This window comes from Neolamprologus multifasciatus, chromosome 7 (assembly GCF_963576455.1).
Source record: "Neolamprologus multifasciatus chromosome 7, fNeoMul1.2, whole genome shotgun sequence".
NCBI lineage: Eukaryota > Metazoa > Chordata > Actinopteri > Cichliformes > Cichlidae > Neolamprologus > Neolamprologus multifasciatus.
This window is the reverse complement of record NC_140445.1, coordinates 42,543,730-42,569,144: the sequence shown is the minus strand read 5'-3', so window position 1 is coordinate 42,569,144 and position 25,415 is coordinate 42,543,730. Positions and strand designations below refer to the sequence as shown.

The window sequence follows — 25,415 nt, the reverse complement described above, 5'->3', positions numbered from 1 at the left end:
TATATTGTATTTTTCTGGATAAAAATGTATGTCCCTTTTTTTCAGGGAATTAGCTCATTTAGCTCAGTATAGCTTACAGCAGAAATGCTCACTGCACAGTTTAAGGTATCTTCTCTGCCTGTTAGAAGAAACAAAGAAAAGAAAAGGAAGGGGGGTGACCCAACACACTCTCACATCTGTGTTGAGTGGGTCCCTCTGGAACTCCAGAATGCTTCCCAGTTTTTCCAGAATCCTTTTCCTTCATACAGATAAGTGTTAAGTTACACACAGTAAGTGAAAAGAGGTATACTGTAGTTGATGAGACAATGACATTAATTCTCTACAGAAGCTCATTTGATAAGACTGCAACATGCTTCTTCAGGCATGTAAACCCATCAGATATTACTCAGACATTGTCATGGCAGATTATAATGTGAAAGTGTGTTTCTATCATTTGGCTTGTTTCTTGAGATTACGATCTTGTTTGTATGGCAGCCCCTCAGCAAGCTGCTACAGTTGCCTAACAGTCTGTTCTTCTTATTCAGTAATATTTACAGTTTACTTTAGATTGAGTAGTTCATTTTAAAGTCTCATGTGTTAAATAATATGCAACATTAGGGTCCTTAAATTTGTTCCTATAGCTCGCCTGCAACAGTGTAGCATCTGGTGTATCATTCAGTACAGCATCCAGCGAGCAGACCATCTTGTCTGCTCGCTGAGACAATAATAAATAAAGTCTGTTCAGAAAACACAACTGCTGTAAAGAGGCATAACCACATTCACTCTGTAACTGCCTTTGAATCTGATACCGCATTAGGGCAATTGCCAGGGTTAGGGTTAAACATCACAACAGCTAATTCAACATCTCAGTGCAGCATGACAGGGCACAGAGCTTTTAATGTACCATGCTCATTTTGAAAGCTAACTCCCCAGTGGAGTTCATGTAACGGTGAATGCCTGTTGGACTCAGCACAGCTTCAAAGTGTGTACAGCTACATGAAATTTCACTCTCAACACATTAAAGTTGATCAGTTTGCACTAGACAGCTGCTACTTACATAGCAACTCTACATCACTGTGATGCATTCAATACAATTCAGTTCAATTCTGTTCTATTCAGTGCAGTTCATTTTGATTTAATTACAATTTATTTAGATTGTATCTTGCCAAATCACAACAAAATGCCACTTCAAAGTGCTTTATATTGTAACAATACAATAATAGAGAGAAAATCTCATCAGTCAGATGAGACCTACGAGTTAGCAGTTGGTGACAGTGGGAAGGAAAAAACCCCTTTTAACAGAGAAATTAACTCCAGTAGAACCAGGCTCAGGGACGGGCCGCCATCTGCTATGACCAGTTGGGGCTGACGGGAGTAAGACACAACAAAAGACACACTGTGGACGAGAACCAGAGTTTAACTAATGATTAATGACTGTGAAATAATCTGAAATGTCATACTCCCTCAAATAACCTGAATGATGTATTGAAAAAAGGTTAAAAGCTCACAAATCTCACATCAGACAATTCACATATACACTTCTAAAAATGACTGGGTTGAGGAAAACGTTTTGCATTTAAGTAAACCACGAAGAGCTCAATAATGCTGTAACTATACAATACTAAAAAAGAAATATAGTGCTAATTAACATATTTCTGGTGCTCTTATCAGTACTGATAAGATCCTAAGTAATAGAATTAGATAGTGAGACTATAACTAATAAATCCAAAACATGCGTTTTGCATAAGTGTTGACAGTCAGTTACATTTCATCTTTGTTTTTGCTGCTATTGTAAACTGTTGTTATTATTAAACTGTTCAGAGCTGCATCACATTCTATGAAAGGTACTGAACCCAAAACTTAAACTTAAAGAAAAAGCAATTGCACGCATAAATGGGTGAATTGTCTCTGTAGTATAAAGAACTTTCAGCAAATAATTAGACTAGAAGTGTTACATGAATGCAGCTCGTTCACCATTTCATACAGAAAAGAGGTGGATAAAAAAGTCTGGAAGCAATGAAAGGCCCTGGCCACATATATTCTGTTCATGTTAGAGTTTGGGTTTCTCTTGTGTTGAGAGATAAAATCAGCTCAGAGGTTTATTGAAAGATTCAGGAGAGTGAAGGTCACCTCTGTTCATTACTGATGTCTGTAAAGAATAATGTGAAACGCCTCCACATTCTTATGAATCCAACACTGATGAGCATCTTACAACGTCATATTATATTACACACAGTAGCTGTAATGTAAAGACGTATTATGGCAATAGCAATTACTGTTTACAGTGACTACTAATATTAGATGCAATTCGTAGATTGTTTTTCACATATCACAATTCATATTTCAGTATATAGAATGCAAGGAGCAGCAAAAAATGAAAAAGATTTAAGTGATGTCTGAAGTTATAATTTTCAAAACTCAGACATTAATAAAATAATTCTCTTTTTCTCATCATGAACACACATGCTGTTGTTTATTTTTTACTTACTATTTTTTACGGCGTCAACTGTAGATTAATGAAAGTAGTCCCAATTAATGTACTAGTTCTTCCTGTTATGCAGGAAATGGAAATTAATATTCTTGCAAATTTAATAAAAATTAAAAATATAACATGTAGATAAGTAAACACAGCTTTTGCTCATTACTTTTTTGAAGCACCTTTGGCAGCAATTATAGCCTCAAAGCTCCCATTTTCTTTGCAGAATTTCAAAAGCTCCATCAGGCTGATGTTCCAGAGTGGTCCTGCAGCCACTCGTTTATTATCTTAGCTGTGTGCTTAGGGTCATGTCCTGCTGGAAGATGAATCGTCACCCCAGTCCAAGGTCCAGAGTACTCTGGAGCAGGTTGTCATCAAGGATGTCTCTGTACATTACTGCTTCATCATTCCCTTGACACTGACCAGTTCTTGCTGCCAAAAACATCCCCACAGCATGATGCTGTCACCACCATTATGCTTCTCTGTAGGGATGGCATTGGCCAGATGATGAGCGCTGCCTGGTTTCCTCCAGACATGACACTTGGTTTTCAGGCCAAAAAGTTCAGCCTTTGTTTCATCACACCAGAGAATTTTGTTTTTCATCGCCTTAGAGTGCTTCGGTTGCCTTTTGACAAACTACAGGTGGGCTGTCATGTCCCCTTTACAAGTGGCATCTATCTGGCCACTCTACCATACAAACCTGATGGATAGAGTGCTGCAGAAAGGCTTGGCCTTGAACCAAGGCGTTCCCCCGGATAATTTCTCCAGCGTGTTCTGGATCTGCCCGAGGCCTCCTCCCGGTGGGGCATGCCGGAACACCTCACCCAGGAGGTGCCTAGCAGGCAACGTTGTCAGATGCCCGAACCACCTCAACTGGCTCGTTTCGATGTGAAGGAGCAGCGGCTCTACTCTGAGCCTGTCCCGGATGGTCGAACTTCTCACCCTATCTCTAAGGGAGAGGCCAGCCACCTTTCAGAGGAAGCTCATTTCTGCCGCTTGTATCTGCAATCTCGTTCTTTTGGCCACTATTACAGCCAACCAGATTTTTTAGAACACTTTTTCTTTTTCTGACATTGTAATTTCAAGATGATTAACGAGGCCAGAAAGATGAGAACAGCTTTTTTTTTTCCGACTGGTAAATTGAGAGCTTCGCTATTACACTCAGCTCTCTCTTCACCACAACAGACCGGCCGCAGCAACAATCTGTCTGTCGATCTCCCGCTCCTTTCTCCCGTCACTCGTGAACAAGATCCCAAGACACTTAAACTCCTCCACTTGGGGCAGGAACTCGTCCCCAACGCGGAGTGGGCACTCCACCCTTTTCTGGCTGAGGACCATGGCCTCAGATTTGGAGGTGCTGATTCTCATTCCCACCGCTTCACACTCGGCTGCGAACCATTCCAAGACAAGCTGGAGGCCTTCACCGGATGAAACCAACAGAACCACATCATCTGCGAAAAGCATAGATGATATTCTGAGACCACCCAAGTGAAAGTCTTCCGCCACTTGGTTACGCCTAGATATCCTGTCCATAAAAATTATGAACAGAATTGGTGTCTTATCTAAATTTTCACATTGAAATATTAGTAGCTTACAATGTAGTGAACATTATTACATGCTCATACCAGGTCTTGTTTTTTTGTATTCAAATGAGCACTAGTTAACTTTACTGAACAGCATACTTTCATGCTGAATAGTTCTTTTAACTTAAAATGACATCTCTGTAGTTGTTATCATGGCAGAAGAATACAGATTACATGTAAAGAAATATTGCAAACAAAAACAACTGTTGTTAACAAATCCTCAATTTGATTCAAGTGTGAAGAAAAGCAGATTTTAGCTGAATGACAAGATGTGCGCTCACTAAAATGTGAGATGGAGCATCTGCAGTGACACTGACAGTACCATGACCTTTAAACCCCTCGAAAACATAATTCCTTAAATTACAGACAGCATCCCCAATCTGATGTGCTGATGGGTCTGTGTAGTGCAGAACTGAGTTAAGAATGGAGGTTTTAGTCTGATTGAAGCAGTGTCTTGGGAGAAAGAGTAAATGCCCTTTCAACTTGTTGGTAATGATAATGGCAGCAGGGTCTTAAATGTTTTATCTCCACCTTTCTCTCTGCAGCCTCTGAGCTTAGCTTTAACAGGTGACACCATTCCTCTCTCTTCAGATTGTTTAACGAGTCTTTGTGTAAGAAGGTATGGGAAACAACTATTTAATTTAATATAAAGTACAGATAATAATGATTTGAAAGAACTGATACATTCAAGTGAGTTTATTATTTATTCTCCATATTTGTTTGCTTGGCTGTAGATAAATCTCACAGTATCACACATGCAGCTGATCATTGCACCCCTACTGAGCTGGAATTAATCACTGAGTAATCTATCAAAAATATTGTTTCGTTTTCTTGGCTGCCACTAAGTAACTCCAAGCTTCAGTTCCCTCCACAGATTATTATAGGACTGAGGCCTGGAGACTGACTACTACGCCACTCAGTGCCCTTAATGTGCTTCTTCTATAGCCATTCCTTTGTTGCCTTAGCAGTGGGTTCTGGGTCACTGTCATGCGGGAAGACTTATTCATGACCCAGGTCTTCCCGCCTGCAGTATCCAGACTGAAAGAGTAAAAAAACAAATTAAAAATCATACATGAAAAAATAAATGTAAGAAATCTTTAAACAAATTTTAAGGATGATTCAAGGGATGTTAAATGATTCACACATCTAAGATGTATTAATAAAAGGAAATGCAGAATCACACTGGTGCATTATCATGAATTAGATGTTATTAATAATCTTATCTTAATGCCTTGATGCCTCGATGAGCACAGCTGACCTTTGTTTCACTGACAGCAGATAAAAGTGTGATGATTCATGTGCTGTCATGTGTGAGTATCAGAGTAAAAGTTGACCAAGATAAATTTGACCAAGACAACCCAAATAGATTTGGGTTGTATAGGTGCGATAGATGGCGAATCATCATTCTTTTCTGTTTGTGCTCCTTTGTTTTATTACATTTTCCCCTATTTTCTCTCCTCTCCCTATTATTATTCTTTTCTCTTTCATTTTGTTCACATTGTCATACAACACATATAAAGTAATAAATGAAATAACACTAAAAAGAAATGATTAACTAAAAAGATAAAAGTAGCACACGAACAAGAGGAGTCTATATAGAATTTGTTGAGCTCATCTTTGACAAGCAAAGAGTACACAGCAGTGTATTCAGATCATAACTCTAATTGCGAAAGCTGCCAGACAGGACAGAGTTAAAAACACACATCATGTCCTTATATGAGTATACATGAGTAGACTTTAAGACTGTAATAGAATTGTTTTGTAATAATTACCACCTCAGAAGGTTAAAATGAGGCTAGCCCTAGCAGTCTCAGTCTTGTTTATTAAATATTTGTTTTTTCTCCCTCTGTCATTCTCAGGAGGGGTGTGCATTGCTCAATCTCTGAAAATTCCTCGTGAGCCAAGACCTGGAGAGTTTGATAAGATAATCCTCCGTTTAGTGGAGACACCTAATGCCCGCGCTGTCATCATGTTCGCCAATGAAGACGACATTCGGTAAAAAAAAAAAAAAAAAGGTTATTTCTTGTGCATCTAACATGTATTGCAAGATCCAATTTAATTTGTAATTTATTATGATTATATGATTTTATGATACTACTTGTACAAAAAAGGGGAAAAACTATACTGTAAATGTTCAAAGAATTTCTTTACTTAGACATGATGAAAGACTTGAGTATGACTGTAGGAATGTGTTCACATAACTGGGCCAGCCATTAGTATAAAATACATTATTTTTACATGTGCATTAACATGAGTAGGACGTGAAAATGTCTTACCCATTCACTAATTGCAGATCTAAATCTTAATAAGAGCCTGAAGCTCGACTTTTTGATAAGCAGGGATAACAAACAAAAAGTCAGGTTTAATTTTAAGCTGATTCAGGACAAACATGGAAAAACAAAAGTACTGGAAGAGTCTAAAACTTAGAAAAAGAGACAAAAGCTTAATGGAAGAGCTATCACTGAGGATGCACATGTGTATCCTCTATCGAAATGATGCATGAAAGTGTCACGGTCATGGGTCAGTGTCCCAGTGTTTCGAGTTTGCATTATTATTGAACATTGATTTTGTCAGTATTTATTATTTCTAGTATTTTGGTTTCTATGTTAGCGTTCTTAGTATTCTGGTTTTTCCCTCTGTGTTCCATGGATGCTCTGTGTCGCCCTGTCAACCGTCTCTCCTTGTCAAACCCGCGTATATGGGTTGTGTTTCCTGTTTTACTTTGTTGTCTAGTTTGGCTTCCTCTGGTCTTATTGTGTTTGATTACTCCCAGGTGTGCTCTCCTCCTGTGTCCCATTCCCCTGTTATCCCTCAGTGTATTTTAGCCCTGTGTTTCTCTCAGTCAGTGTCGTGTCGTCCCCTCGTGCTGTTTGGTTTTCCCTCTGTGTGCCTTGTCTCCAGGTTTCTTAGTGTTTAGTATTTCTAGTTTAGTTTCGGTTTTTGGAAGTTTATCGTTTATGGAGTTTTTTCTGCTACTGGAATAAAAGCAGCCTCTTTGAGTTTACTCTTCTGTCTGAGTGTCCTTCATTCTGGGCCCTACATCCTGCCTGCCACAGCTGATTCACGACAGAAAGAGGCATACCGCCAAAAACTGACAAATTTCCTTTCATGGGCTGCTGGACTCCCCCCTCCCAAGAGATGGTCAGCTCAATAAGCAGAACCCTCTTCTCCACTATGTACCTGCAGCTGGATAGTGTAGTGGTATGACTACACACATTTGGAGCGGGAGTCACAAGTTCAATTCCCACCCGTTATCCAGTAAGGGTCCTGGCTGGTCCCCATACTAAAAAACCAAGCCCTGCAATGGGCGCGGCTAGGTCTGCAGCCTGTTCGCAGCTCGGACTTCACTACATGTTGTACTCTGTATAATTGTGTATGTGACAAATAAAGGTTGTTGGTTTTACCACATGGCGAAATCAGATCAGAGAGTGGTTGTCAAGACCTTTCTCATAAAGACCAGGTCTTTCCTGAGGTCTACCAGCATTTGCCACCTTTTTACCTGGCGTGAGTATGCTGGTCTTTTTCAGAGGAGATTGGGTCATGCTGCCAGGCTTCACAAATCCTTGTAGGGCATAATTGGCTGCTGGTTTGCAGTTTGCACAGTAGACAACCGTGCTTTTCTACTTTGTGGTAGTGTGGAAGTACACCATGGACCAGTTACCAGTCTAAGAAAGATGGGAAACCAGATGGTGTGGGGGCTGCAGTAGATTCCAGCACAAATCTGAACTAAATAAGCAGTTATAGGATGTATGGAGGATGTACGCTATCTAGTATGTTAAAAGGGTTTTGAGTGTTGTTACTTACCAGCTGCCATACATTAAATAATTCATAAAGCAATTATTTTATTACACAAAAAATTAAAATAAATAAACTTAAATTATTCTGTTAATAATTAACTACAAACATCATTTCCTCATTTCTTTCTTTGTAAAATAACAATTTAAATAACCAGTAAATTACATTAATAACAATGGTTGTTGAACAAACAGCTTCATCTGGGAAATTCTTTTATTTCCGAGTAGAGGGAATAGTTTTAGTTTAGATGAAGACAGTTTTTAGGCATCAAGCATGAAAGATCTGCAGCGTCTTGTTTTGTGGTGCTTTAGTTGTGTATGTCTTGTGTGTATACTTTCTTGATGTCTTTTTATGCTGCATGTTCATGCTACATACGAATAAAATATTGAATGAGAATTGGCTCCCTCTTCTCCCCTTTGACTGTCTCATCTGTCACCTGTGATGCTAAAAGGAGAATCCTGGATGCAGCAAAAAGCAACAATCTGACAGGTCACTTCCTGTGGGTGGGATCCGACAGCTGGGGGTCCAAGATCTCTCCGGTAGTCCAGCAGGAGCGGGTAGCCGAAGGCGCCATCACCATCCTTCCTAAGAGGGCATCTGTGGATGGTGAGGCCAGAAACAACCTTGACGTGACCAGATTTTCAGGATGTTTTGAAAGAAATCCTGATTTTAATGATGTTTTCCTTCTTTTGGTAGCATTTGACCGTTACTTCAAGAGTCGCTCTTTGTCCAATAACCGCAGGAACATATGGTTTGCTGAGTTCTGGGAGGAAAACTTTGGCTGTAAACTGGGCATGCATGGCAAGAGACCTGGCAGTCCCAAGAAATGTACAGGTATCTTTGTCTTTGTCATTATCAATGTATCTTCCTTACAATGACAGTTATTCACACAATGCACCATTGCACCAATAGCCCATAACACTATTGCATGAGAACACCATCACATATGTGACATTAATAGATAGGATACACAAATCACAAATCATTCCTTTCCTTTTCTTCTTAATCATATATTTTCATTTACCTCTGTGACCCAGCTATGGGTTGAAGACATATATTTTCCTTTTTTTAAATACTTTAGTAGTTTGAAGCTGATGATTTTAGCCAAAGCAGATTTCACTGGGAAAAACTAATAATTTACTTCCTTGATGATGTTCTCAATACACAAATTAAAGAAAACACGTTTTTGCCTTATAAACACTTGTTTCTTCATACCAGAACACATGCAGTAATCTTCTCCCTAAAGTGGCAGCCTAAAGTAACATCATGGAAATCTAATGTTTTCCTGCACTCACTCTGATTTCAGAGGACTAAAACAGGAAATAAAAAAACAGGTACTTTCCATTTGTTACATTCCCTGATTTTAGGAAATGTGTTCAGAAATTTGCAGCCGTGCAAGGTCCAATATTTGAGTACACACTAATAAAATCTTAATCTTGCAAAACACAGCTGCAAGTGGCAATTTATGAAAAGTACATTTTTATATTTCATGCTTTTAATGACATTTTTTTCAATTTATATTAAAAAAAAATTATGAAAGAAAAGTTTGATATATGAAGCTAAAATGTCATAGCAATAAAAAAAAAAATGCTTTTCTAGATTGTTTTTTGTTGGTGGTGATGTTGGTTTTTTTTTTTCTTTTTAAGGCCCAGACCAGCTGACTTGTTTTGAATACCTCAGATAAAACCATGATAATCCTGTAAAAGTCCCAGATTTGGGAAAACACTAGTTAAAAAAAACAACCTTACATAGGAAAAGACAACAGTTTGCTTTTTATCCCAAAAGACAAACAGAAGAAATCTGCTTGGGGCTGCCATTAGCACGCAACACTCCTAACCAGGAGTGCAGACAGGAAAGAGGAGGAGAGAGCAGGGGGATACACACAACAAAAGGCCCCAGACTCAGCCTGGGCCACTTCTACTTTGGCCTTAAGGCATATTGTACCTGCTCACCCAATGAACTAAGCTCTCACCCAAAAATTAAGAATAAGGAATTTATTAAGACAAATAAAGACAAACAAAATGATTGCATACAATTTGGACTCATTAACTGATAGTGAATCTGATCTGAAATGAGTTTTTGTTCTCGTTCCTTGTCTCATGCAGCTGTTTGTTACATGAGAAGACCTGAATCAGGACTTATTAAGCAGGGAGACACTCAGCAGAGGTGCACTATCGGCTAAATCCTTTAAAAACGTGTCTGACACGCAAAAAAGCATTTGTGGAGGTGTTTGGCTAAGTACAAACAAACAGAGTACCTCCAGCTGGAGATAGAAGTAAAACAGCACAAGGCAATGTCAGCACTCAAGAAAAAGCTGCAGTGTTCCAACTGCTTCCCTGATAATGTTACCTGAGCTTTGATCAGGCTGCTGCTGTCGGGCAGATCTCAAAAGGTTTTATTAGAAGTTCCAGATTGAGTTTTGGAGCTGCATCATCACACAGACAAAACAGCTGAGTTGGCAGGTCAGCAGTCTTGTGTGTGTGTGTGTGTGTGTGTGTGTGTGTGTGTGTGTAGTATCTTTGTCAGTGCTGTAAAGTGCTGAAAGACTAAATTGTACCAACATGAGTGTTGAGTGGTATGTGAGTATCAAACCTTCTTATTCTAAAGACTGATGGAACTGTATTGTGTGTAATAAAAATACAAAGAGCCTTTCTAGCTAACAGTGGTAAAGCCCAAGAGGATGGGTGTCATCTTTGCACATTAATTTGGCACTATCCATCCACTATAACACATGCTGTGTGGCACAGATGAAAGAGCAGAACTGCGTAGGTGCAGTTCTCACTTGTACAGACTGATGAGAGAGACACCAGGGACTTTATTTCCGACTTTGAGGATGAGGAAAAAGTAACTTTAGCTTTACCAGAGGGACAACACTGAATCATGCCGACTTAATGATTTAGCCTCGTGTAATTAGTGATTATAGATAGGTATTAAGCTATTTTGGTATAAGCCATCACTCTCCTGAATTCTCGTTTACAATCCTGATCATAGCAGTCACAGCATTTTTCTTCTGAACCAGCTCCAGCAATGGTTTTAGTAGCACAGCAATGAGTTTGAGTTGTTGACTTGGACTCCAATTTCCCCTGAACTGTGATCTCTTCTGTAACAGGACTGCTTGCGCTGAAAATGAAATCAGTTTATGACTGGATTTCATGTGCAAACTCTAGGCTGTTTCCAAATGCGTTGCTAAAAGTCAGAAGATAAAAACTCAGTCCTGCGGATGCAAATCAGCTGAAATCAGGAGCTTTATAGTCTTTGTGGTTGCATCCGTTTGTGTCAGGAGACTGAAAGATAAAAACGACTTCACCATCAACTGTTTTCAATACATTGATTCTTCTCTGTTAACAGCTACTAATTGGTTTCTGTCACAAGCAGACAAACTGCAAACTACGTTCACACTGCAGGTCTTAATGCTCAATTCCGATTTTTTGATCAAATCCGATTTTTTTGTCTGCTTGTTCACACTACAAATAAAATGTGACAGCAAACGCGCTCTAGTGTGAACGCTCAAAGTGGCCCGCATGTCACACACAACGCGGTCTGTTTAGACCCAGAGCAAACAGTATTGTTTGACTGATGGCCATTAATATAAAGACTTGTTTCGAACTTTACGTTTCCCAATTTTGCTTTAAGTTATAAAGTTATTTTGTTATTTACATATGGCCTAATAATTATCCTTATTGCTGTTTTAGAGAGGAGCGGTGCTTCAAAGGATAGTTGCAGATTTCTGTCAGAATCTGCGGATTATACAGTACAAATAAAATGTTCACGCTTCTCCAACGTTGTCTTCCCAACAGTTTCACCGGATGGCCAGGAAGCGTTCGCGATGTCTTCTCCGGATCTGATAATTGGCATCTGTCTTGTGTCAGTGACGTAAAAGACGGATTTAATGCGACATGACCATCAAACAGCAGTCGCTTTCTAAAACATCGGATATGTATCAGATTCAGTACCACATACGAAAGTGACCCAGATCGCATTTGAAAATATCGGATTTGTGCTGTTCACTCTGTCATACCATGATCGGATATGGGTCGCATAGGGTAAAAAAAAAAATCAGATTTGATGCGCTTTCGCCTGCAGTGTGAACATAGCCTAACTGCACAAACTAAAGGAGACTCAACTTCTATTCCTTTTTCAAATATGTAGTGAAGTTTACTCACAGCTTTGCTCTTTGTTTTGATATAACATGTTTTAAATGTAAGTTTCTGTATAATCTTTAGCCAGGTCTTAATTTTTGTAAAATCCTGAATGAGATCACTTGAGGGGAAATGTGTCCGTGTGATATGAGAGGATTTGTTTATTAACTGTAATTAACTGGGCTAATTAGGAATAATCTGTTATGTCTGTCAGCACCTCCTCTGAGCTCAACTCATGTGGTCAAGTGTGTCGCTCTTAAAAAGAAATTCATTCAAGAGCAAAGCATTTTTCCCCAGCCTGCTTGGATGGGAGTATCTTCTTTCTATCCCATCTTTTACTTGAGTTTACACATTGGATAAAACAATTTTCCTTGAAATACCTTTAATAAATTAATTTAAAAAAAATCTAATTTATGACACTTTCTTATTTTTTACCATTCAGTATGTAATTAGCTAAAATAATTTGCTGACTGGATTTTCTCAATGGTTTAATGTTGAGACTAATGCCTTTAAAGGTACAAAAACACTTTAAATTATACAAATGATACTTAAATTGTAAATGTAATTCTTAGAAGATAACAATTGTGTTTAAAATACCATAAAACAATTCTTTGAAAAACGTGCTGATTGCTGTTTTGCTCTGACTTAAAAAGAAGAAGTACCTTCTTTATGGTATTTTAATTACAGCTGAAGAAAAAATAACAATGGGGTCATTGTAAGGTAGGAATTTAATAGGAGAACATGTTTTTCAGTTTTTTAATCATATTTGTATAAATACGTGGATTCTAAATGTGTGTCTTAAAATATCAAATATTTCTGTTCTTTGAAAAAAAATGCCAGTCAGTGATTTAGCAGAGGTACTGTTTTTGTTTGTTTGTTTGTTTGTTTGTTTTCAAATACACAATTAAACCACCTAATAAAACCAACCCTGTATATATTAATGAATCTGTTAATTTTTCTAATTCCATAGGAATATGAAGGGAGTTTTTAAAGTCCAAATAAATAAGTGACATTTCATTAATTTCATTTTGTTACAAAATTCTAAACAGCCCTTAAATTGTGCATGCTATCCAATAAAAATGTGCATATATTGAAATCATTTAATCTTTCCACTCCACTACAATATGATTAAAATACATCAATAACCTTTTGTTAATGGATAAATTAGGGGGGTTAATGAAAATGAAAGTATTCTGTTTGAAGTGCAACAGAAACACATCACACTCACATGCTCAGATAAAAGCAGCTTTCAGCCAAATTACCTGACAGATGCTTTTCACAGGTGAGCTTGTCATCTTCTCTGACGGCTGAGAGCTGAACCTTTGCTGCCCCAGAGTTGTCTCTGATCTCTGAAGCCTCCAGTGCATGGATTCGCTGCCTGCCTGCGAGCTGAAGCAGCTGACAGAGAAGCTTGTTTAGATAATGGGAATGACCATGTTGTTTTCTAATTCAGGTTGTGAGACGCATGTTAGAGTAAGAGAGTGAATCCTAATGTTATCCTAATACACCTTTAAAAGACAAACTCAACACTTTGGCCATTTGTAGGGTAACATAAAAAAGCTGTTGCTGTGTTTTTACTTAGTATACACAGATTATATTGAAGTTGCAAATATTAAATTAAATGCTGTTCATCAACTTTGATAGACTTAAATGATAACTTAGGGGGACTAAAAACATCAGTGTTGTTGTTTTTATTCTCCATTTTACACTTGCAAACAGAAGTGAATGCACCAGCTTTTCCTGTTTTAAATTTACTCTTATTGCTATTATTATTATTTCAATCATTAGTCTGGCTATGTGCATCTTAAATTTAGATAATTACAGCTTCACATATGGAAAAGATATATATATATATATATATATATAAATAAATCTTATAAAGTTTGTATCTGTCTTGTGTGAAACTTGTATGAAAAGCATACAAGAGTGAAAACAGATATAAGATCCCTTGAAAAATTATATAAATGAAACTTGTATCTTTTGTATACTTACTAAAACAATATATGAAAGTAATGAGAAAGTGGCCACTTTCATGAGTAAATCATATAAGCCTTATATGATTCCCTCTATGAAGTAGGCCACATCTTATGCAAGTCTTTTATAAGTTTTTACTATTTCTTTTCCATATGGGTTTACAGACTGTTCCTAGTTAATCGGATAAAAAAAACAAGTTTTTTCGAACAAAAGTTCAAAACTCCTAGTGGACAAACTGTCAAAATTTTCTGTGTGGCAGGCAGGCAGGACCCGGAGGACAAGGCGTAAAACTAAAAAATAGTTTTATTGCAAAGGCCTTATAAAAACACAATGAAAAACAAAACAGGTCAGAACCAAAAACTCTTCTAGCCCTAACACACGAGAAGGAAGGACACAGCTAGAAGGGAGAACATGACCAAGAGCAAAAGGAAGACTGAGACAATGTATACACCCAGTGTAACGAGGGGAAAGGGACCAGAAGCACAGCTGCGGCTAATTACAGATGAGAGATTGCATTTGAATGCCTTGTGTTTTCTTGTGTACATGTTCCTGTTTGTGCTGCAGTTTGCTCAGTTAGGGACATAACCAGATGAACTGATGTACCTAGACACAGGCTCAGCGTCTTTCCCTCTTTCCTTTCTCTGTTTGAAAGCAGCAACAATGTCTGAAGGGTTTAAGCAGCTGTTTAGTATTTAGCGCCACTCAAAAATGCGTTTCAAAATGTGTGTGTGCTTGTCTTAGTGTGTGATGGTGTCTCAGCTTCTCTATGTCGTTGTGAGAAGCTACATTCAAATTTTACTTTGATGATGTTGCACCGACTCTTCAAGTAAAGCGCTATACAAATACAGGCCATTTACCATTTACATTCTGTCAGTCTCAGTTGTTTGACATCCTGTGCTGTCTGCTCACCATTCATGGGTCAGCCATATAGATATGTAATCACTCTTTATCTGTAATTAGTCAGAGCAAATGTCTCCATTTGGACAGATCCTTCCTCTCTTGTCTGCCATCAAAATTAAATTGGATTTTTGAAGCTCCTGTTAATCCAACAAAGCCTTGTCTCTTGTCTGTGGAGGGTCCACTCGAATAGTTAGTCTTCCCCTCCTGTCTTTCTCTTTTCCTTTTTGGCGTGCACCAACATCATAGTGCAGCGTGCCTCTAGTAACACCAATAATTCTGTAGAAAATCTGGAAAAAACTTTGCATAATGTCTTCTTTGATTTATTTTTAAATCAACGAATGAGATCAGATATCTTTTTATGTTTATGGTTTATGGTTAAGGTGGTTTATGGTTTATTAGAGGAAATGTTGCTCTTTTCATACTCCCATGATCTTTGTTATTAACTTCTTGCCTAACGGAAAGGATGAGTGCCGTAACCTTTGGGTTAAAAAAAAGAGATCAAATAAAGAGGTGGGATGAGATTGACTCAGATATATGTTAGCAAAGGTAGTTGAACAGTATTGTGCTTATTGCTTTGCTCCCTGAATGTGTGGTGTGTTTCTTTCTTTTCTTTTTTTCCTTGTGGAGCCTAAAGATGAATATGTCAGTGCTTTAGTTTCTTAGTCATTTTAATGTTGCTGCCTGAATGAAACCCACAGTGATATTTGTGGTCCTCAGTAAACAACTCCTTTTAAGACATTTTCCATGGCGGTTTTGACTTGCTTGATTTTTTTTCAGTGGAGTGGTACCAAAAAGACCAAGAACTTTGCCAAGGAAACCATTTAATCACAAATATGTACAGTTGGCACACAGTAGAAAAACACTGGACAGTTTTTAGTCTCATGTGCTCTCTGTGCTCTAAAAAAGAAAAAGTGACACTATACATTTTTTAACATAGTAACTATTTTGCAAGTGGTGAATTTATTTTTTTTACTGCTTACTTAAGAAAGTCATAATTCTGCTTAATCATATTTATGGTTTTATATAAAAAAAACTTAAGTATTCTAAAGTCAAAGTATTAATTATGCAGAATATTCTCTTTTTTTATATATGATATTATTGTATGATAATTATTAAGTTATGTGTAAGTCATTCATTCAAGTCATTACTTTAAGCAACCATTAGAAGGTCCAAAATAGACCCTAGCTGAGTCCCCCATTTGACCATAGTGGGTTCACTGAACTTTCAGCCTGTAATATATTTTATATGTTTGGTAATTTCAGTCGATCAACTTTGTTTCAGGGTTGGAGAAAGTTGGCCGTGACTCCATCTATGAACAAGAGGGGAAGGTGCAGTTTGTGATGGATGCCGTCTACGCGATGGCTCATGCTCTGCACCACATGCACCGTGAGCTCTGCCCAGGGTACCTTGGCCTGTGCCCTCGTATGACCAACATTGATGGAAAAGAGCTGCTGACCCATATCCACGCCGTCAACTTCAATGGTGAGACTTTGGCGTGATTCAAAATTCCATAGCCAAAGGTGAACACAATTCATTCTTGAGAACTGAAGATCTCAAAAATGCCTCTAAAATTTCAAGTTGTGCTTGACTGGGACAATATTTTTTGTCTTGATGATGAGCAAACACACAGGGAAGCTGCTACAGCAAAAGGCTCAAAATGATGATGCCTTATTAAAACCACTACCCTTTCTTTAGGTCAGGGGTCGGCAACCCTAGGCACGCGTGCCACAGTTGGCACGCAAAGGGTTAACTGATGGCACGACCATAGCTGGACTGGCCATCTGGCATACTGGGCATTTGCTCGGTGGCCCGGTGACCTTTTTTTTCCTCTTTGTAATGGTATAAACAATGAAAGGTGGTGTATTGGCCAGATGCTGGTCGGTGTGTAAAAATAACTCGGTTGTTTGGTGTTGGCTATGGCGGAGCTTCCACAGATTCAGTAAAATTAGCAAGTGGTGGAGGCCAGCAGGTGGATGAGAAAAAGGGGAGGCAGGAGGAGGAGAGCCCCGAGGCAGCCGCTGGTCCGAGTGTCAGGTGAACTGAACTTCAGGTAAGAAGTTATGACCTGCAGTCTATCTGGGTCAGATATAAACCAAGTTTAGGTGGAGTTTGTTTTCGTTGTGCTGACTTTTTACAGTCAGTTACAATAACTCGTACTGCGTACTAGCTAGCATGACGGAGTTTATATACTGCTGGGTGGGTGCGATGATGTTACTGATAGTGAACTTTATTTTATTCATAAGGTTAGTTAGTAGAGTTGCCAACCGTCCCGTAAAAAGACAGAATCGTCCCGTATTCAGAGAAAATATTACGCGTTTCGTGTTGAGCTGAAAAGGAACAGTTTGTCCCGAACTTCAGCTAGAATGGAAAAAGACACAAAGCTGGAATGTCTTGGCTGCACAGCTGCCTCTTCTCCTCTCATTCTCTCCCCTCCCTCTCTTGTTGCTACTTCAATCATGAAACTGATCAATGATCAGCTGATCGGCTTTTCTCTCTCGTTTGTTTATCGCTCACTTTGCACCAGAAAGAGGAAACCAGCGGATGTCGCGCTAAACAACAGCAGCACGTTTAAGCTTGATCAGCTGTTGTTAGAATTTATTTAATATTAATTTCTAGTATCAGCTGATGTTTGCTGGAGCCACAGCTGTAAAAGCTGCTGGTAATGGATATGTGGTGAGAGGGAAACATGAAGCTGAAACCAGGAGATGTCCTTACTAGGGATGGGTATTGATAAGATTTTCACGATTCCGATTCCATTTTCGATTCTGTTTAACGATTCGATTCTTTATCGATTCTCTTATCGATTTTTTTTTTTTTAAAAAGGAGAACACTAAGGTCAATTAGCTTAGATCTTTGTTTTATATCTTCTCTTTGAACAAGATAGAAATTTAGGAGTAACATGGCCTTACAAACCCAACAGTGAGATCTTAACAGATCCAACCTACGGCTCTTCAATGGGGTGTCACAGGGTCCCCAGGAAAAAAAATTGTGAATGTAAAATAATAAAATAAATATTCTTCTGTAGCAATTACACAAGAATATCCAATAATGTCCCTGCCTACAATTAAACACATTCACTTACCGAAAATCGGGGGCATCTGCTGTGGCAAATGGGTGCAAGCCTTTGACCACAAACTTAGTCACAGCTCGGTGACATTCGTCTATCCTGGCCTGAAAGGAGACGCTACCGGTAGACTGCAGCGAGAACTGCCAGCATCTGAGCCAGACTCTGCCTGTCTCTCTCATCATGGTCATCTAAATGCACAGTAATGGCAGGTTTTGTAATAAGGCAGATCGCGCTAACATAATATGCACTGTTAGTTGATTATTTACCTGCCGTATTAACGGGAGAGGACGTGCAAACGTTACCGCCGCTGCTGGGTTGAGATTCACGAGTCCGGAGCGGAATTAAAAACACGACATTCATTTAAGGTCATCACGTGTTTTGTGAGCAAATGCTTTTGCATATTCGTAGTGTTTCCTCCCTTAAATGAAATATCTACTTTGCAAGTATTGCAAGTTGCCCTGTTGTCATCCGTTCTCGTAAAGTATAACCAAACTTTTTAGCGTTTGAGCCGCCATGTTTCCTGCCAGGTAAGCGACGCTCCGCAACGTGGTGACGTCATTCGGGGCGACTGGAATCGATAAGGGAATCGTTTGCAAAAATGGCAAACAATTCCAAGGAATTGAAACAGTGGGAACCGGTTCTCAACAAGAACCGGTTTTCGATACCCATCCCTAGTCCTTACTGAATCATCAGAGCTGAACATGTGATGGAGAAACAGGTTTACCTTTTAGGTGACATGAATGAGTTGAAGGGAAGTTATGAACTGTTTCTGAGAGACAAATAACACCAGGATCCTTTTTTATGTAGCTGACAGCTGGTAACTGTGCAGGGGCAGGTCTAGCAAAGTTTTGCCAGGGGGTCAGGTAGGGCATTAACACGGAGAGGGGGGCACAGAGAAATACTTTTCTTTCTTAATCTCATTTAAAATGTCTCGCTTTTATTAAATATTTATCTGAAGCTTACAACCAAGTTTTTATCTGATGTAAAATGTATAGAAATCATACATATAACATCGAAGCAGCTGGAATCAATAGATGTGCGTGTTCATGGAGCTTGCATTTTCACCTGCTGGACATCACTACCTGACAAGTTTAACTGTCTTCAGAACATTGCAGAGGCCTTATTGACAGTATTTGGCTCTACATATCTGTGTGAGCAGATTTTCTCTCACATGAAGAGTGTCCTCAGGTAGCCGTCTGAATGCTGGACACTTGGAGACCTGCGTCTCTGAGTGGGAGACCAGAGATCAGAGTGTATTAACAAACATGCCACATTGACCCAGTTTATTTTTCTTATCATTGTTGTGAGGAGACCATAAATAGCATTTGTATTTTCTGTTTTACAGTCCATTTCCTGTTATGGAGTCTTTGTTATGGATAAAAAGTGTCTTTTTTTATTTCAAAATAGCTGATAAGTATTCACTGATAGCTGCCAACATCTGCGAACAAATATAATTCTATAAAGTGGTTCTATGTAGTGTGTTAATATAGAGTGTTATTAAATTTATTGCTAATGCAATCATATGGCACACTGACTTCTGAGGAAATTTTAGATGGCACTCCCGTGACATGTCCTCTTCCCAGTGTTAGTGTTCTTTGTCCCCACTCCTCAGTGTCTGAGCACACCACAATGCAGCAGACTAAACTTACTAACTGGCCAAGAGACTAACGTGAAGCTACGCAATGATCCAGCGTCGGAGAGAGCTCCACCACACTCTAAAGTAGCTCCTCTGATGAGGCTTGATCAGCTGCAGGTGTGTGATGGTCTTCAGGTGTAGCCAACCACCTGGCAGGGCCACACCCACCAGGCCTGAAGGTGCCTGTAAACAGGTGCTCCCAGATACATTTGCATCCACACATACCAACACACACACACACACACACACACACACATACACCTGCAAGCAGGGAGAACGAGGGACAGCACACCAAAAACACACATGTCCATAATTGCTCAGGGACCCTGGGTCGCTCAGGTCCTCTGTATTCTTGTAGAATCTTTATCTTATAGTATATTACATCTTGAGACACTTACTGTAATATTTTGGTGCTATATGAATTGAATTATACTGAATAAAATTGGATAAATTACATAAAACCCTAAAGATGAATCTGCTGTGGTAGGACCTTAAGAGAGCTGTGCATAAACAAATGCTTGCAAACCTCAGTAAACTAAAGCAACACTGTAAAGAAGAGAGTGCCAACATTCATCAAAACAATGTGAGCAACTGACAAAGAGAGATATGAAATTGAAACAAAATATATTTACTCCAATTGCTTCAATTCACAAGCTGTTGAACCATGGCTGTCTATTTATATTTGTTTGACATTTTTATTTGCTGGTACGTGACATAAATAATTGTTTATGTTATGCTAAACGCGGTATGAAAAGGGGGGAAAAAAACAAAATGCTTTGGTTTCACCTACACAAGTGCCAAAGTTTCTGCAGGGTCTCCCCTGCAGAATTGGTTTTCCCCTCGTCGGGAGCAGCGCTGGGCTCTTCAAATCACGGACAAACAGTATCCCACATTCTTGATTTTTAGTTCACAAACACTTGTTGTAATGACTAAACTACTCCTGACATTTTGGAGATGTTAGCTCTTTATACAGTAAAGTTACAGCGGGATACAAATAATATCAGGCTGATCCTGCCACGATTTCTTTCCCCGGTTCAAACCACGGACCAACAGTATCCCACAGCTGTTTATGTTTTTAAACCCATTTTGCACAGAGAGGCATTTTTTGAAAAATGTATTGATAGCAATGTTGAATATTATTACACAGGAAAAAACAGCTTCACGTAAAATAATTACACCGTGATGCCTCTGCCTTTCTAAACGGAGGGACAGTAACTGTGTGTGTATGTAAGCGTTTAAAAACTGCAGATAATCAGATTAACAGTATTTTGTCTCTATCTGCCATTCTGCAATTCATCTCATGTAAACAATAACGTGGCTCACAGCGTGACGTTGCGTGACGAACTCTGTATTCCTTGTCCACACGTAAACGCAAAAAAGGAGGAAAAAATCTCCGTTTTCGGTTTACGTGTGGACGGGACAGCTGCGTTTTCAAAAATACCCGTTTAGGTGTGGACGTAGCGTAAAAGAGTTAGTAGTTTATTTCATTGCTACCTGTAATTTATTGCAGATTACTTGTATTTGCTTAATTGTTTACTAAATGTTTGAGGTGTGAAATAAACCACAGTGGAGCAAAATATGGGTGTGTGTGGTTGGAGGATGTGTTTGTGCGTGCATGTGTTTGTGCGTGCACACAGCGGGGGGGGGGGGGGGGGGGGGGGGGGGGGGGGGGGGGGGGGGGGGGGGGGGGGGGGACATTTTTCTTGTAAAACAAAGGGGGGCCTAGCAAAAAAAGTTTGGGAACCACTGATATAAACTGAGAGAAAGAATGCCTAAAAATACTTGTTCTAAAAACAGCATTAAAAGCATCACAAATTTACAAGTCATAATAAAAGGGAGAGAATGATTTGTTTCTGTAAGCAAAAGCCAGACTCTAGATTGAGTTTTATCAGTCAGACACCACAACGTCTCAAATAGGAGTAGTTCCCTTCAGAGCTTCTACCAGACAGGCTCTCTTAGACATGTTTTAATGGTTTTCCTTAATGGTTTAAGGATTTTACTCCAAACAAGGATCTTTTCCTTAACCTAACCAAGTATTTTTGTTACCTAACCAAACTGTGACTAAAAACTTGAAAATAATGTGAATAAAGCCATCCACAACAAAAAACCTTCTAGTGAATAGGTCTAAAGGAAAAACTCTCCCACGAGGCTGGTAGAGTTTTGCTATAGATTGTTGAGCTGTTTATGGAGGATAAAGCACACAATATTCAGCAAAATAAAGTAAATAAAATAAGGTAAAAATCTAACTGAGGGTTATGGTCAGAGTTTCTGATATTACAACACTGAATCTGAATAAGATCACTCAATAAATTCATTTCTATATGGATAAAAAAAACCCAAATATTTTCTCTCTTTTCGGTATCTCTTCCTTACCCCACATCCTCCTCTAAATTAAATTTTCAGACAGAAGCTGATCTCTTATACAAACCTTACATAGCACCTATCTTCTCAATGCTCTTTTCACTTCTTCGTATCCCCCGCCCGGAAGACGAGAGTTTTGAATAATTTTTCTATCTGCCGGTTCTGCAAAGATGAGACGCAAATATGAAACAGCAAGAGGAGGAGCCATAGCAGATTTGCTAAGCTCACTGGGACTCGTTTTTTTCTGTACTGGGTCTGATGAATGTGCAAGGCTGCTGTTATTTCCACAGCAGAAGCAAAGAAACAGTCATGAATTTCACCCTTAGGGCCAAAACAGTTAATCTGAGCTCAGTGAAGGCTGAACTGAAGGCCACATGTCATTTTTAAATGCTAAACCGTTTGTTACTATGTTCAGTAAATTAAGGCAAATAAGGACAGAAGCAGAAACAGGTTAAAGGTAGGAACATAAATCAATCATCTTTCAGATTAAAACCCAGAGAAAAAATTTAACAGTGGAGAAATTCAGGACAATAAAGCATATTCAGGAAATAATGCATTTATGTGTACATCTACATATCTTTTTGTGCACCAGTTTTGCTGTTTCCCTTTTAAGGACATTTATCATAAAGAAATTGCTTATGTTTTGCAATTTATCACTTTGAAGATCAAGTGGGTATTATTATGTTAAAGTTATTTTAGGGTAACACTTTATACCTTTTTATACCTTATTACTTTATACCTTTTTTTACGTAGGGTGTACAAGTTCAAGGCACTTTATTTGAAACTTCAGGTATTTTACAGGAAAGGAGATACACGCCTTAAGTAATTTTAAGTGCTGTTTAAGTAATTTTAACAACATTTTAAATTCAATTCGTAAGTACCCTGTACTTTTTCGGGTGGAGGCTGTATTATGGGGTGACTTAATCTTTCCTTAATCTAGGTATTTTACAGGGAAGAAGACACAAATTGTACTGCAAGTAATTTTAAGCGCAGCATACATTTTTTAAGTATGACCTAAGTAATTTTACATACACCTTAGGTTATTTTAGGTACTATGTAATTTCATGGTAAAGTAATTTATGCCCATTAGGTGAACAGGGGTTCTCTTAAAGCAAAAAAAAAAAAGAAGTTTTTCTTCAAACGGAAAGTGATATTTAAATTGCTTACTGTCTTTCTATCTTATGTTTTTCAAGCAAACATCTCCTTGTGTGTGCTAGGACCTACAAAAAAGTACTGTGAAATATCTAATTGAGTGGTAAAAATAACGACAAAAAAATCCATCCACTGTTTAGCTGACCTATTGTCAGCTGTCTGGAGACAGCAGGGTCTAATCTGCTGATAATAAGTAACTGCGACAACACTACTACATATTACATATTTGGCTGTTCTCTAGCCATGTACATAAAGTCTGATTAGCCAGAACAGTGGTGTCCATCATGGCCACTGTATTCAAAACAGCAAGACAACATGGTGGCTTCAAGTCATCCTTTATTTATCCAGGTGAAAAATCTCATTGAGATTTAAATCTCATTTCCAAGAGAGACCTGGCCAACTGGACAACCTTGGGCACCTCTCGTACAGCCAGCAAAATAGGGGCTAGCCAGTAGTCCCATTTCCTCGTGGGTGGACTGGTTCTTAAACAGTGCTTTTCTATTGTGAGTACTCAAAGCTGAGTACTCTATATAATATATATGGTATAAAGTACTCTTTATACCATATAGCCCTATAATATACTAATACCTCATTCACCTATTCACACCCACAAGCACTTTTGTCTCTTCTTTTTCTTCCTAAATGCTTTCTGTCTAACAATCACACATTCATATGAGCAACTTCCGGAACTTATCTTGCCGAAGGATATTTGGCTTGCAGATCAAACCACCAACCTTCCAATTTGTAGATGGCCTGCTCTACCTCCTGAGCTACAGCCACCTCATGATTCACAATGAACTTACAAATCATGGATTTTAATGTCTTAATGAGATGATCAGTCTGAGCGTGATAGATGCTCGTCCGAACAGATTTAACACCCAGAAATTCATGTGGCTCTTTTAATGTGTGACACATGAACGAGGTGCTCTGGTCAGTTAGTATCTCTTTCAGGACTTGGAGAGATGACCTGAAACAGCACCTGTGCTACACTATTTGCAGTGATGCAGCACTGAGGTCCATGCCAATGCACTCAAATGGGACATTTACTAAAGGTTGAGTGCAAAGGCGCAATGGCTGCTGGTTTACCAGCTGACATTCTGGGCAGGATGTGCACTATCATTGAGCCCCCCCTGGATGCCCACCCTTAAAATGTTGCCGTTATTTCCTCCAGAGTATTTCCAGCTGTAAGGATTTTTATGAACCACCTGGAATATCAGTTCCCAACAGCTTTTAAGAACTGCCCCCAACATCCCCATGCACACAAAGAATTTCCACACGCTACACCTCCAAAAATGTCTCAGGTTCAACATTGTATGTCCCTCCCAGACTGGGGGAACATGCTGGGATGCTGAAGATGTAAAACATCTGCCCCACCTCTATCAGTGGACACTCCCTGCGGAGATATCCCAGACACCACCACCTCCAGCACTCTTGTCCCAGCATCTGTGTGACTCCCCATGAAATGGGTGAAGCGCCTGTAGCCACCAGCACCTGAGGAGGGGAAACAGATAAAAATGAGTTAGTAAGGCTCCATGGTAGTCTGTGACACCGGAGGTGGACTGAGGAGCCTTTTCCAGCCAGCGCTGGTTCATTTCCACTGGCAACTGTTCCAAGACAATAAGCTCCAACAGCCACCTTTCCTCCTCCCCAGGGCCTGGCTGCATCTGCCTGGCTGCTGCATGGCCTGACCCTCTGAGCATTGGCGACGGGGTGATCCTTTGCCTCGATCCGGCACCCCTTGAACTGGCGCCGGTGGTCTTCCAGGGTTGTGTCCCAGACAATCGAGAACACGCCTTCTCCATGGCTTGACGGTGATCAAGGAGGGGACCCAGAAAACTTGTAGATGTCATTTCAGGCAGGTTTACATGGGTAATATCAGTTTAACTAAACCTGTTAAACATAAACCAGTCAGTTCACTGATGAAGCAAATTAACTGAATCGGTTAACTGTGAATTAATCTGCAGCCTCTGAAAATATCAACTCAGCTCATCAATTATGCACCACCGATTAATCCTGGCTCACCAGTATATGGCCCATGTGTGCTTTGTGCCTCAATTAGTTTCTTTTTATTGCAGTATAGACACACACAAACACTCATGTCACACATGTTTGAAGCTTTCCGGTATGATTTTGTTAGGAGTATACTCAGCTGTACTGACATGAATCAAATTTGATCTCCTTCTATGTTTTTCTTCATGCTTCACATCTCTTAACGTATTGGAGAGTGGTTAGTCATAATTCCATGTATGCAATGCTACAATCCAGGACAAAGTGGTGTTTTGTGGCCAGGCAGAGGGCTAATGGCCAATTCAGCCGTCTGCTCATCGTGCTTATTTTTAGAGGAGCGTCAGAA

General features: G+C 39.2%; 1 protein-coding gene across 3 annotated transcripts in view; it reads left to right on the top strand.

The window, feature by feature from the left end:
• Positions 1 to 25,415, top strand: part of LOC146514979 (metabotropic glutamate receptor 8-like) — a 129,798-nt gene that overhangs the window by 79,075 nt on the left and 25,308 nt on the right. For all 3 annotated transcript variants that reach the window (XM_085164633.1, XM_085164632.1, XM_085164630.1), the window contains exons 4-7: positions 5,898 to 6,033; positions 8,285 to 8,439; positions 8,530 to 8,667; positions 16,128 to 16,328. In XM_085164633.1, coding sequence (XP_085020759.1) covers positions 5,898 to 6,033; positions 8,285 to 8,439; positions 8,530 to 8,667; positions 16,128 to 16,328 — 630 coding nt within the window. The remainder of the gene's footprint in view (positions 1 to 5,897; positions 6,034 to 8,284; positions 8,440 to 8,529; positions 8,668 to 16,127; positions 16,329 to 25,415) is intronic.